This window comes from Papio anubis, chromosome 7, assembly GCF_008728515.1.
Source record: "Papio anubis isolate 15944 chromosome 7, Panubis1.0, whole genome shotgun sequence".
Classification (NCBI taxonomy): Eukaryota; Metazoa; Chordata; class Mammalia; order Primates; family Cercopithecidae; genus Papio; species Papio anubis.
Window position 1 is genome coordinate 33523164 of NC_044982.1, and position 15434 is coordinate 33538597.

General features: G+C 39.5%; 1 protein-coding gene across 1 annotated transcript in view; it reads right to left on the bottom strand.

Moving 5' to 3' along the window:
- Positions 1-5746: 5746 nt before the first annotated feature.
- Positions 5747-15434, bottom strand: part of RBM25 (RNA binding motif protein 25) — a 66205-nt gene continuing 56517 nt past the window's right edge. Inside the window, exons 17-19 of the mRNA XM_031668010.1 lie at positions 15148-15246; positions 12779-12826; positions 5747-7405 (exon numbers count right to left, since the gene is read on the bottom strand). Coding sequence (XP_031523870.1) covers positions 7313-7405; positions 12779-12826; positions 15148-15246 — 240 coding nt within the window. The 3' untranslated portion in view covers positions 5747-7312. The remainder of the gene's footprint in view (positions 7406-12778; positions 12827-15147; positions 15247-15434) is intronic.

Consider the following 15434-nt stretch of genomic DNA (forward strand, 5'->3'; position numbering starts at 1 on the left):
GGAGATAGGATCTAAGATAAATTTTTTGTGTTGTTCCTCCATGTTACAGACTGGGGGAGAAATCAGATAAAAGAAATACCTGAGCAACACTCAAGAAATTGTAGAATGTGGTTAGAAAACAGTGCCACGGGGGAGAGGGTCTTCTAAATTGGGATGCATGGAGTAGTACATTCACTTACGAAAACAGGGGTAAGGTGGATTCTGTCATAAACTGGAGAGAAGGTGCCTAATAATTGTTATTAAAAAAAAAAAAAAAAAAAAAAAGAAAGAAAGAAAGAGAAAAGGATTATTTGCCGGGTGCGGTGGCTCACACCTGTAATCCCAGCACTTTGGGTGGCTGAGGTGGGCAGATCACGAAGTCAGGAGTTCGAGACCAGCCTAACATGGTAAAACCCTGCCTCTACTAAAAATACAAAAATTAGCCGGGCATAGTGGCGTGTGCCTGTAATCCCAGCTACTCAGGAGGCTGAGACAGGAGAATCGTTTGAACCCAGGAAGCGGAGGGTGCAGTGAGCTGAGATCTCATCATTGCACTCCAGCCATGGTGACAGAACGAGACTATCTCAAAAAATACATCTATATATATAAAAAAAAATTAGCTGGGTATGGTGGCATGCACCTGTAATCGCAGATACTTGGGAGGCTGAGACAGAATAATCACTTGAACCCGGGAGGCGGAGGTTGCAGTGAGCTGAGATCACGCCACTGCACTCCAGCCTGGGCAACAAGAGCAAAATTCCATCTAAAAAATACATAAATAAATAAATGAAAGAAAGAAAAGGATTATTTACCAGGTGAGGGGAAAATCAAATCACTTCTGATCATTCAGTATTTTTTCAATACCTACTATAGGAATGAAGGTTGAAAAGAGCAAAAGCTGCAGTGTGTGAAAAGTAAATGACCAAATAACATTAAAGGTCCTAGACTCTGCAGTGATGCATTTCCATTTGCTTCAGAAGCGTTTGTAACTTAGGAAGAGGGACAGATAAGTGAATGATGAAATAAATGGTGGTAAAACCCAATAGTAAGTGGTAAAAGATGAAGCTGAAGGGCAGGGCATGAAAGAATTACTTGGGGGAGAGGGTTGTTAGACTAGAAAAGCTAGATCAGTCACTACTAAAGTCAGGACCTAGGCAATGGGAAAACAAAAACCAGCTCTTCACACTAATGATTCCAAAGGAATCTACCTCATTAACATTTTCACTTGAAAACAGTTTGCCTTAATTTATGCACAATGTCGCTGCCATGCTTCTTATACAGGAGGAAAGAGGAATTGTTATGGGATTAAATATTGCCATCAGGGCTTGGTGCATAGCCACATTTTATCTTATTAACTCTCACGTCATTTGAATTCTTTGCAAGTATGGGTTTCCTTAGATTGGCATCTGCTTAAAATCAGGGGCTGCCATATCTTCCTCATCTTATTCTAGCCTTAAGTTCTGAGTATGTGTTGGGATTCAAGCAGGCTGGTGGGAAAAACATTAAAGATAGTTACAGACACAATTCTCGGAAGGTGGAGAAGTTTGCATAGCTTCCATAATAGATATGGTTGAAGGCAACCTGATCTTTCGTTTGAAACAAATTAAAGTAGTAATAAAGGAAGGCAGAGTAGTTTACCTAGTTTGTTTACTCATATGATCCTAAGACTAATCTTAGATGGACCTCTGGTGCTTAAGTGCTTTTCACTTGGGAAGTCCTTCTAATGGTGTTGACTCAAGCCTTTGTTAATTAGTCTTACTGAATAAATACAAGTCTCACTAGCTGACTGAGGCCTAGTTGCAACTGTTTACCCAACTCTCCAGGGAGTCTGTAAGCGGTGGGACACCCTCAGCTGGACTGGCAAAACAGAGTATCTGTGTGTCAGTGTATTTTATTCATCTGTCGTTGCAGGGTCAGGGTCTGTGGGCAGACCCCTACAGCTGGTGCCCCCTCTGAGGCCCACTGCGGGAAATGTTTGTCACTGTTTTGTTAATTCTAAGTTCCTTCTTAACGAAGAACCTGGGCCCTCTCATTTAGAAACTTGCCTCAACAGTATATTGAACAAAATAAAACTTTGTTTTGGTACTTTTCTATCTACAGTAACAGTCAGACAAGTCTCTTCACCTGGGTACATTTACAAAACGGTAAATTGACAGGAAAAAAATTAACTTTCATGGTTTTGGATTCTACAATGTGAAATGCTCACTAGTTTTTCCTTTATCAAAAAAGCTTATGCCTGTAATCTCAGCAGTTTAGGAGGCTAAGGCTGAAGGATCACTTGAGGTTTGAAGTTGAGACCAGCCTAGACAACACACTTCATCTCCACACACACACACACACACACACACAATAGGCATGGTGGCATGCACCTGTAGTCCTAGCTACTCAGGTGGCTGGGACAGGAAGACCATTGAGCCCAGGAATTTGAGGCTGCAGTGAGAGCCATGATTGTGCCCCTACACTCCAGTTTTACAGGGAATCCTTGTCTCTAAACAAAAAGTTTATTTAAAAAATGTAATTACAATGGGCAAAATAGACTACGTGACCTCTAAGGCCCCTTCCACATTACTACTTCTACTGAGAATCTTCCTATTTCCCATTTCCTCTCAGTTAGCTCATCACATTTGATAATTCATACAGTATTTTGTATTTATGTCAATTGATGTTCCTGAACTCCTTGTGTAATTTTTTTTGCCACCATGAGATGACCAGCTACCAGAAATATATATATTTTTTGAGATGGAGTTTCGCTCTTGCTGCTCATGCTGGAGTGCAGTGGCGCAATCTTGGCTCTCTGCAACCTCCACCTCCTGGGTTCAAGATCCTGTCTCAAAAAAAAAAAAAAAAAAAAAAAAGAGTAGACAGACTCAGGAGTGTCACATTTAATTCAAACATGGCTTGAAAAGAATTTTTATTTTTGTTTCTAGAAATTATTTTTCCTGGGTATTTTAGACTGCCTTTCTTTAATTTGGCCTTCATGACTCAAGTAATGAAATGCAAAGATTCTGTCAATTAAAAATGTAAGCATTCAAATGCAAATAAATTAACATAAATATTTCAGTATTTTACTATAATCGCATTATAAAAAATCTATCAGTTTCTCAAAAAGTGTGAGTTCACTTCGGTCTGTAGTATGATTGTTACATTAGTAGCTCCTGGGTTTGGTATTATCTCCCTGTTTTCTTCTTGACAGCTAGACTGTTTCTTTGCCTGCTTGGGATTCCTTCTCATACCCTTTAATCTCCAGTGACAGTCATAAATGAATTCACCATCTTTTGTTGAGCAAAACTATTTCTCAATTTCATACTTAACAGAAGACTGAAATACAACCCAGAGAAGTTTGTAATCAATTTGACATAAAACCTCTCTGCAGTCTTTTGGGTATAAATTGGGGCCATCATAAAACTTGTTAAAAAGAGTTGGGAAAATAAGCCTCATCTAAACATTGTATACCTGCTTATACTTATTTGCATTAAATTGATTCCATAAAAAGGGAGAAAAAAATGATAGTGTCTAGTTCAAATTGGCTCTCAAGCTAAATGTCTATCAGGTATTCATGCCAGATTAAAACCTGAAACAGCACTCTTCACAAAATAATCATTAGCTTACGCTTACATAGTTCACAGGGAAGTGCTATAATAAGATTCAGAATAAGTAACAACATAAAGTTATCTACAGAAAAAATTTTCAGGGCTGGCTAGAAAAAAAGCCTAGAATATTAGGGTTTTCTCAGGCATAATTATGGAAGATTATGTTCATGAATATAATTATGTATATTTGCCTCAAAAAATGTTTTCCTCTTTAAAATCTACCTAAAGGAAAATTCAGCTGCATTTATGTAGTCTGTTAGGATAAAATAATATTGAATAGACACCTTAAAGTGCTAATCAAAATGTGGTCCTTGGATCAGCAGGCAATGACATTAGCTGGGAGCTGTCCAGGAATGCAAAGCCCGCGGCGCCACCCCACCTCTGCTACTTCAGTGTCTCTATTTCTACAAGCACTCCTCAGATGATTTGGGGTCACATTAAAGTTTAAGAAAAACAACTTCAAACTTACCTTTCTTCCTTGTAAACAGATGTACATACTTTATTTTGTTTTTAGGGACAAAGAAAAGTAGTATTCTAACTGCCAGATCAAGACTGGTTCTTAACATGTTCATGCTTTGGCCAGGCAAGGTAGCTCATGCCTGTAATCCCAGCACTTTGGGAGGCTGAGGCGGGTGGATCACCTGAGGTCAGGAGTTCGAGACCAGCCTGGCCGACAAGGTGAAATCCTGTCTCTACTAAAAATACAAAAAATTAGCCGGGCGTGGTGTTGGGCGCCTGTAATCCCAGCTACTCAGAAAACTGAAGCAGACAATCTCCAGAACCCGGGAGGCGGAGGCTGCAGTGGGCCGAGCTCGTGCCATTGTACTCCATCCTGGGCGACAAAAGCACAACTCCCATATCACCAAAACAAACAAACAAAAAACACACAAAAAAAACAAAAAACAAAAAAAACACCCTCCCTTCAACCAAAAAGAAAAAAACACCAAAAAAAGATTTTCATGCTCTTTATATAACAATTTGAAAGGGCAAAACGAATTCATACTGTATAAGGTTTTTCAAACTAAAATTAATTCATGGGTTTATGGTAAAATTAACCCACAAAGTTCAAGCAACTTAATAGAAATTTCTGATGTGTATTTCCAGACACTAGAATATGCCTGTTTAATGGCTAATTCTTTATATATACAATTCTAAAAAACAAGCAACTCTGACAATCTAAAGGCTTTTACTGAAGCTTGGTTACAAAACATGATTTAAACTGGCATTAAGCGATTAACAGTTTCTACCACATTTATTATAACAATTTTCACTCTGCTGCCGAAACTTTAATATACGAACTTGCACAAATTCATATATTTAGTTGAGGTCCTGCCGCAAACCTCACTGGAGATGTTATGCAGTACACAGTACATCTCCCCAAAGGTTTCAGATTAAGAGATCTCCCTTGTTTTTAGAGTGGCCCTTTAAGATAAGTATAGTTGACAGAGCAGGAGAAGAAACCAAGCAAAGAAAATCAAATCTACCTGAATAAACCTTCATGTTAATAGTGGCTAAATAAAAACAACATAATATGATGCCTTAGAAACAGCAACTGTGCAGTACGTTAAGAAAAGACAGACATGGCCAGGTGCGGAGGCTCAAGCCTGTAATCCCAGCACTTTGGGAGGGCGAGACGGGCAGATCACGAGGTCAGGAGATCGAGACCATCCTGGCGAACACAGTGAAACCCCGTCTCTACTAAAAAAATACAAAAAACTAGCCGGGCAAGGTGGTGGGCGCCTGTAGTCCCAGCTACATGGGAGGCTGAGGCAGGAGAATGGCGTAAACCTGGGAGGCGGAGCTTGCAGTGAGCTGAGATCTAGCCACTGCACTCCAGCCTGGGCGACAGAGCGAGACTCCGTCTCAACAAAAAAAAAAAAAAGAAAAACAAAAAGAAAAGACAGACACAATAAACTGCTCGAACAAGCTCTTAGGCTAGGGGTGTGTCTGAGAAAAGACTGAAAAATAAACGAAAATGGCAAGGGGCATCTTTTCTGAAATTTTCCGTCGAGAAACCAGAATTTAAAATAAAAAAGAGGCATTTCCATAGATGTATAGTAGATTCATCCAAAATAATGTAAATGGCTTCCTTGACCTTTAGATACCAATAGTCATAAAAATCAAGTCCATAAAAAATTCAGCCCATATTTTTAAGTTTTCTAGTATGCACCACACAATTACAACATGATGCCATTTATTTACATGATTCTGAAAGAACATGAGTCCCCAGGATCAAATATATACATTTTTAATATTTGAAATATTTACATAATGGAACCACATCAGGGTTCGAGGGTAAGAACAGTGTTTTCAAATGTCCTCTCGAGGTGTGTTTAAAAAAAAAAAAAAAAAAAAAATCCAGTAATCCAAAGCTCACATTATGCTTTTCTAACAGGCCAATCTTTACCTTTCTTTTAAATAAGTATTCAGACATGGGAACAGCTGCATCTAATTTGTGTGAAAAGCTGTTTAAAACTTGTTACATTTTCAGGTAATTTTACTCCCTGGTGAAATTCTGATCTACAACAAAGAAAGCCCCAGGAATTTCTCTCAGCACATCATCAGTATAGTTTTAAGCACTAATGAGCCAAGGTAAAACAAGATATAAACCTTCTACAAGACAAAAATGAAAACAAAAAGTTAGTGGTTGGTAACTGCCTTGAATGATTTACCTTTATCCTTAAATAAGATGTAAACTTACAAATTGCCGAGCAGAATACCTATCATGTTTGTAAAACTCTCATTGTCTGTCAATTTGCCTAATTTTACTTCATTTTTTTGTTTTGTTTTAAAGGGGGTTTTCACTTATACTTTTGGTGTGATGAATTTTTTGTTAAATAAAGGGATATAATAGATTTCAACTAAGGACCAATTAGTGCAAAAATGCATTAAATACAACTCTCCAGTATTTTAGGATATGCCTCATTTCTGAACAATAAAATTAAAGGGAAAAATCACTATGATCCACATTCCTTTAAAAGAGAAGCTGAAGCAGCCAGCTTATTAAAAAGAAAACCCCATCCAGTTAGCAGACTATTGCTCACGATACGAGAATACCATGCTCTGGGAAACTAATAACCTAATTATAACAGACATTTTAGGTTGGAACAGTATCATTTTTCCTTTACAATTCTATTCTTTAATTAGGAAATGTTTTAAGGACCCCACCAAAGCAAATTAGGGAAAAGAAAGACTTTTACACATACATTCACAAACACATTCATACAGAAATACAGTAGGAATGGATTGTCTGCTAATTTTTGCATTCCAATTTTAAACTCCATGCCTTCACAAGGGCTTGCCATTTCTGATCAAAAGAGTGGGAGTGGTTAATAGTTTATGACTGGTGTTTTCAATTAAAATTGTTCATGTTGGTTCCTATACAGTACATTTCAATATTAAGTGCAATTCTGCAAAATAATTGGGGAGTCGTTTTAATATTTACAAGAAACAAATCAGCAGAACAAGATTATTATTAGATAGGCTGTGTACAGTAGCTGCGGCTTATAAAACATACCAGTAATTTGTACCTGGAGAGTATAAAGAGAACCAAGGATTCAGATGACTTTACAACCAAGGGAGTACACAGGGCAACAACAAATTAGAGGACTAAAAAATTCACATTTTCTACAATAAAAAAAAATTACAAATCTCACAATGTCTTCAAAGACAAAGAAAAATTCAAAGTCCTTAAAAGGGTGGCAAAGAAGAAACCTGAAATGGAACTCTTAATATAAAAAGTTTTACTTCACAAGACCAATTTTCTTGGCTTCTGTTTCATATATCAATAATCTCCACATTTTGACTATAAAAACTTCTGCTTCTTCATCAAGTACCTAAAGAGGAAACAAAACAGCAACACATGTAAGAGAAGCAATCATCAACATCTGCCAACAACAGTGACCAGTATAAAGTTTTTTATCCACTGACAATAAGCACTTATTACTTAAATGCTAGTTAAGATTGGTTTAGTGGTGGGGCACGGTGGCTCACACCTGTAATCCCAGCACTTTGGGACACTGAGGCGGGCAGATAACAAGGTCAGGAGATTGAGACCATCCTGGCTAACACGGTGAAACCCCATCTCTACTAAAAATATAAAAACTTAGCCAGGCGTGGCAGCCTGTGCCTGTATTCCCAGCTGCTGGGGAGGCTGAGTCAGGAGAATGGCGTGAACCCGGGAGGTGGAGCTTGCAGTGAGCCAAGATCACGCCACTGCACTCCAGCCTAGGCGACAGAGCAAGACTCCATCTCAAAAAAAAAAAAAAAGTTTTAAGGTTGTTTTGAGGGGATAAATGAGATTCTGTATTGTTATTACATAGTTGTATATTTCGTTCTTCTTAAATTACTACGTTCTTTATAACACGTATTTGTTTTCCTTAGAAAGTAGTTTTACTTTCAGTAAAATGACTTAAAGAAAATTTGTCCAGTGTGAGAAATGTATTATTAATAAATAGTAAATGGGCCAGGCACAGTGGCTCACACCTGTAATCCCAGTACTTTGGGAGGCTGAGGCAGGCGGATCACCTGAGGGTCAAGAGTTCAAGACCAGCCTGGCCAATATGGCAAAACCCCATCTCTCCTAAAAATACAAAAATTAGCTGGGTATAGTGGCAGGAACCTGTAATCCCAGCTACTTGGGAGGCTGAGGTAGGAGAATCGCTTGAACCTAGAAGGCGGAGGTTGCAGTGAGCCAAGATCATGTCATTGCACTCCAGCCTGGGCAACAAGAGCGAAACTCCTCGTCTCTAAATAAATAAATAGTAAATGTAAATTACCAACAACAAAAAAAATCATTCAAAATTCCATGGCTTACTAAACACAAACAGTACAATATTTTTGTGATCCCCCTTTTATTCTTTTATTTTACCTTTACAGATACTGCATTTATACATGTCTGACAAAACTACTTCCCAAGGAAACCACATGCTTTTCATAAAGAACATAGTAATTTAAAAAGAACTAAACAAATACACAATTACATAATAACAATACAGAATTTCATTTATCCCCCAAAACACAACCTCACAAACTTTTTTTTTTTCCCTGGAAACAGGATCTCTCTTGTCACCCAGCCTGGAGTACAGTGGCGTGATCATGGTGCACTGCAGCCTTGACCTCCCAGCCTCAAGTGATCCTCCCACCTCAGTCTCACCAGTAGCTGAGACTAGAGGTGTGCACCACTACTCCTGGCTACATTTTTGTGCTTTTTAAATAGAGACAGGGTCTCCCTGTGTTGCCCAGGCTGGTCTCAAACTCCTGGGCTCAAGCAATCTGTCCACCGTGGTCTTCCAAAGTGCTGGGATTACAGGTTTGAGCTGCTGTGCACAGCCCAACCGTGCCATCTTAACTAGCATTTATTGTGTACTCGACACTAAAGTGAACATTAAATGAGGATATAAGCAGTACAGTGTTCAGAATACAGTAAACAGAATAAGCAAACACAATCATCATCACGGGGCACACATGACTACTAAGTAACAAGTCTTCCAGTGGTGGATGAGGAAATTGTCTTCCTCTCTACTTGTGAATTAGGGTCCTTGTGTCCCCATCACTATTCCTGCCATCATCCCATACACACATCTGGCCCTCTACATTATGGCTGCTGTGAGGTGAAATGGACTACTCTGCTCCCTTCTAAAGGGGGCAGCTATGACTGTGCTCCAGAAGTGTGGCCTAGAGTTGCCAGGTCTTCATAGAGGAGGCTTGTGGTAGGAATTTAGAGTACTCAATCTCTAGTCAGACTACATAGGTTCAAATTCTCTAGTCAGACTACATAGGTTCAAACTGCAGTGCTGCCTCTTACTCAGCGATAGGTCCTTGGTTGGGTTACTTAACCTGAGCCTCAGTTTCCTCATCTCTAAAGCGGAGGGGATGTAGCTACATACCATAGCAGTAGGTACTAAGTGGAAATTAAAAGAGATGGTATGTAGTTAAGTGCTCTGAAAAGTGTCTGGTATATAACAAGTACTTAATAAATACCTAGGAGAAGGCTGGGCACAGTCCCTCACGCCTCTAATCCCAGCACTTTGGGAGGCCTAGGTGGGCAGATCACCTGAGGTCAGAAGTTTGAGACCAGCCGGGCCAACATGGTGAAACCCATCTCTACAAAAATTACAAAATTTAGCCAGGCGTGGCTAAATTTTAGTCTCTACAAAAATACAAAAATTAGCCAGGCGTGGAGGTGGGCACCTGTAATCCCAACTACTTGGGAGGCTGAGGCAGGAGAACTGCTTGAACCCAAGAAGTGGAGGTTACAGTTAGCCAAGATCATGCCACTGCCACTCCATACAACAGAGCAAGACTCTGTGTCAAACAAACAAACAAAAGAAATTTAAAAAAAAGAAGAAGAAATTTGTCGCTTTCTCAATGATGGCAATTAATTAAAGAACTTTTGATCAGATTTCTATGAGCCAGATTTGACCTTCGTTTAAGAACTCTGTTGTAACACTAATCCACATCTGAGTCACACTTCAGGGAGATGTAGGCACAAAATGCAACCAAACTTCATTTAATTTACATAAAATGAAAAAGATACAATAGAAAGAAGTCAGACTTTTGTTCAGAGTAAAACAGTACTCAGGCTAAAAATTCAGTCTCCTCATTTATTCAAGAAATATTTACAAGGCCCCTGAGCTTTTTAGCGGAGCTGTTTGACAACACTAGCTCAACTGGTTTCCTCTCATTCTAATCAACAATGAGCCACAAAATCATAAACAGTGGTCTAAATACACTCCAAATATCAATGTATTACAACAGATCAAAAAATCTAAAATTAACACTGACATGTAATCTTTACTGTACTGTGATAGGAACTCTGCTGAGGCCAAACACTGGAACACTGTTTCATTTAAAACATGTCTTCACTCAGGCCTAACTAGGACACCCTCTATTCCAAGAAAAACAGGGCTGGAAGCTTCAGGAAAGTTCAGAATCCAGCCCTAAGGACTGAAATCTATTCACATTTCTCCTTTCCTCTGAGGCAATGAAGTTTTCACAAATGTTTTATCAGGTGTTCTAAACGACAGCTGCATCAAGCTAGCTAGGCAGCAGAATAACATTCTAAAACCAGAATGTTATCTGGCTTTAGACACCATAAAATGCCTGGCCACAAAGCAGCTTGAACTCACAATTCTTCTTTTTGACTATAAACCCCACTATGTCCCTCCCTGACATCTTTGGTGGCAGTTCCAACTGCAAGTACTGCCAGTCATCTACCATTTCATATCATGTTTGATGATCCTTACTCATCTTCCCATTGCTGCCTTCTCGCTCTGCCCTTTGGACTCCTGTTCTATTTTATACTACACACCAACAACTAAATTAGGGTTTTCCTCTTAACAGAAAACCTCCTCTGTCTCCTAAAGCCCTGGCACTTCTCGGGCAGTCTCTCACTCTCAATGTCAGTCTCCACAGGAATGACTGGTGGGTCTTCGCTGTTTCTTTCTTGGCAAAAAAAATAACAACTCCATGGACGTTCATGAGCTCTCACCACCTTATCCATTGCAAGAGCAGCTATCTGGCAAGTATCTTATCTTCCCCCCACTTAAATGAGTGCTCTGGCAACTATTTCCAGTATTTCTCTCCAATCTGACTCCCAATACCCAGGAATTTCCCACAGTCATACTGTGCACCTTGCCATCGTCTGGACTGACCTATCACACAGACTTGAACTTTCTACACTCTGACCATAACCTCTTCTTTCAGTTGTTTTATTACAATTCACCTTCCACAACTTCACTGGAACCACTAGTCCTTAATTCATTCAAACCACCAGCTCCATTCAGGTATTATTTTCTTCTCTTCCTAACTTGGAGATCATAGTTCATTCATTCTCTTGCTCAACCTTTACCATCAATTATCTTCTCCTTTCCTTGTCTCACAAAATCAGTGTTAACTAAATGCTACCACTGACTGTAATCCCAAATTAAATGCAACGAGGATTTGACATTCACTGTCAGTACAACAAGTGTTTGGATACCTGTCCAAAAACCAGCATATATATACAATCTTGTGGCCAAAAAGAAGGAAATAGTGTCCTTTACGGGGTCATGGATGGAACTGGAGGCCACTATCCTTAGCAAACTAACACAGGAACAGAAAACCAAATACAGCATGTTCTCACTTATAAGTGGGAGCTAAATGATGAGAAAACATGAACCAAGAGAGGGGAACAACACACAAGGTGGCCTATCGTAGGGTGGCCAGGAGGGTGAGGATCAGGAAAAATAACTAATGACTACTAGGCTTAATACCTGGGTGATGAAATAATCTGTTCAACAAACCCCCAGGCACAAGTTTACCTATATAACAAAACTGCACATGTATCCAACTTAAAAACCACACACACATACACACACACAACTACATGTCTCAGTTTCTGTGGTAATCCCTGTGATGCTTAACCTAACTGCTATCAATGCCATCAGATGTTCTATCTCCTCTACCTCCATTATCGTTTCTACATATCTAATTCAAACAAGTACATCAAGGTTTCAGTATCTGTATATCTGTCTCTCTGCTACTATAGGTCATTTGTTCTACATTATGCTTCTAGCACATTGTGCTGGGCATAGGGAAAACATGAATGGAACTGGTGGAAAAGAATAAAGCCCTATTTATTTATTTAGAGATGGGGTCTCACTCTGTCACCAGGCTGGAGTGCAGTGGTGCAATCTCGGCTCACTGCAACCTCCACCTCACAGGTACAAGTGATTCTCCTGCCTCAGCCTCCCCGAGTAGCTGGGAATACAGGCGCACGCCACCATGCACAGCTAATTTTTGTATTTTTCATAGAGACAGGGTTTCACCATGTTGGTCAGGATGGTCTCGATCTTTTGACCTTGTGATTCACCCGCCTCAGTATCCCAAAGTACTGGGATCACAGGCATGAGCCACTGCACTCAGCCCCTCAAGTTTTAATTCAGGCCTAAAAAAGATTCTGGAACAAAGGCAGGAAGTGAATCAAATTCAAAAGTGAGTTTATATAGATGTTAATTAAAATATTAATAATAGTGCATTTCTGGCCAGGTGTAGTGGCTCATATCTGTAATCTCAACACTCTGTGAGGCTGAGGCAGGAGGATCACTTGAGCCTAGGAATTCAAGACTACCCTGGGCAACATAGTGAGACCCCATCTATATTTTAAGACAAAAAAAAATTTTTTTTTTTTAATTAAAAGAAATAAAAATAGTGAATTTCTAACTTACCATAGCAACATCATCTAAAATGCTCTGGGGTGAACTATGAGCCATAACCTAAAAGAGAAAAATAATTGTCACATTAAAAATAAATAAAAATTAACAATATAGTCAAGAAATTTTAAGGTATGAATCCTCAAATTCAGACAGGAGTTTCTTGTGATTAAGGAACCATTCTATAAATGTTTTAATTTTCAGAATATCATTCTTCAATGAAAGAGGCACCAAAACCTGGAATCTTAATCTCTATAGCCGTCTGTAGTCTAATTTTAAGTCAAATCTGACACAAGTTTTTTTTTTTTTTTTTTTTTGAGACGGAATCCTGCTCTGTCACCCAGGCGCAGTGATGCTATCTCAGCTCACTGCAAGCTCCGCCTTCTGGGTTTACGCCATTCTCCTGCCTCAGCCTCCCAAGTAGCTGGGACTACAAGTGCCTGCCACCAAGCCCGGCTAATTTTTTGTATTTTTAGTAGAGATGGGTTTTCACCGTGTTAGCCAAGATGTTAGCCAGGATGGTCTCAATCTCCTGACCTCGTGATCCGCCCGCCTCAGCCTCCCGAAGTACTGGGATTACAGGCATGAGCCACCGCGCCCGGCCTTGACATAAGTTTTAATGCCACAATAATTACAAGTTAGAGAAGGCAGAGTAAATTTACTGTTCATATCAAAAGAGCACTGCTAGCAGAAAAATACCTTAGCTATACCTTTATAGAAATACGGTGTTTCTACTATGTTAACTGTTTTATTAAAGTTAAGACTATGTTTTCAGGAGACAATGGGAAGATATACCTTAGTGGTTAAGAGCATGGGTTTCAGAGGCTAGACTCAGTATACAACATAGCCAAGACACAACTTCTCCTTAAACCTCAATTTCTTCATGTATAAAATGGGTATAACATTCATGACAGACACATTCTAACAGTGTTATGTTAAAAGAAGTTTGTTTTTTTTTTGAGACAGAGCTTTACTCTTATCGCACAGGCTGGAGTGCAATGGCGCGATCACAGCTCACTTCAACCTCCGCCTCCCGGGTTCAAGTGATTCTCCTGCCTCAGCCTCCAGAGTAGCTGGGAATACAGGGGCCCACCACCATGCCCACCCTATTTTTGACTTTTTAGTAAAGACGGGGTTTTACCATGTCGGCCGGGCTGGTCTCGAACTTGTGACCACAAGTGTTCTGCCCCGTTGGCCTCCCAAAGTGCAGGAATTACAAGGCTTGGGCCACCACTTTGCTAACATTTTATAGAACTTTATCTTCGGCTAGCGTGATGGCTCTCGCCTTGTAATCCCTGCACTTTGGGAGGCCAACGCAGGCAGATCACTTGAGGTCAGGAGTTCGAGACCAGCCTGGCCAACGTGGTGAAACCCCGTCTCTACTAAAAATATAAAAAATTAGCCTGGTGTAAACCAAACACTGCATGTTCTCACTCACAAGTGGGAGCTGAACAATGAGAACACATGGACACAGGGAGGGGAACATCACACAGCTGGGCCTGTCGCGGAGTTGGGGGCTAAGGGAGGGAGAGCATTAGGAGAAATACCTAATGTAAATGATGGGTTGATGGGTGTAGCAAACCACCATGTTACACCTATGTAACAAACCTGCACATTCTGCATATGCAGCCCAGAATTTAAAGTATAATTTAAAAAAAAAAAGAAAGAAAGAAAGAAAAAAAAAATTAGCAGGGTGTGGTGGCATGTGCCTATAGTTCCGGCTTCTCAGGATCCTAAGGCAGGAGGATCACTTTAGGCTGGGCATTCAAAGCTGCAGTGAGCCATGAGTGCGCCACTGCACTCCAGCGTGGGGGACAAAGCAAAACTCCGACTCAAAACAAAAAACAGCAACAACAAAAAACAAACAAAACACAATATCTGCCGAGAACACAGCCTGTCAGTCAATAAACACTGATCGTTACTATGATATGAAACGAACTGTTTTCATCCTATCCAAAGGATGGGTGACTGACAAAGGAGTTGATAGCAAAAGCTACTGGCTATGTCCATAAAATCTCAACATAATTATTCTAACCAAGACAAGAAGAAGATGGCATAGCATTCTCAGGGGCAGAAAGAGAGCACACAATTGGCAGTAACCAACAATTCCACCCTCCTTAACCCACAGAAAGAAAAACACGTGGTGTGCAGAGTCTGAAGTTAGATGGAAGGGTTCATTAAAACAGACATAAATCTGCATCCACTGCAGTGAATAATGAAACACACCAAAAATAAAAATAACTTCTAAAAAGCAGATATAAATCACTTAATTGAACCTAAACCATCATGCAACTTGACTCTGTAAAATTTCTGCTCTTTTAAAAAGTGTCTAATATTTTAATATATAAAATAAAAGCTGGCATGGAAGAGAATAGAAGACCAACCTTAGAACAAACAAAATCAACTAATGTAGCTTCCTCTTCACCTATATATTCTATGATTTTCTTATTAATCCATGGTCTAATTCGACGTTCCATCAGTATCTACAAAACAAAGCATGGTTACTGAATTAAAGAATTGTAACTTGCGATCACAGTTATTAAAGCTTCATGATTTTTCCTGAGACTAAAATATGTTAATTCACAAGTTGAACTAAGACAGATATGTATCAAGATACAATCATCTGCTTTTAATAAGTCTTCAAGTACCACCAAAAAATTTTCCATTATTA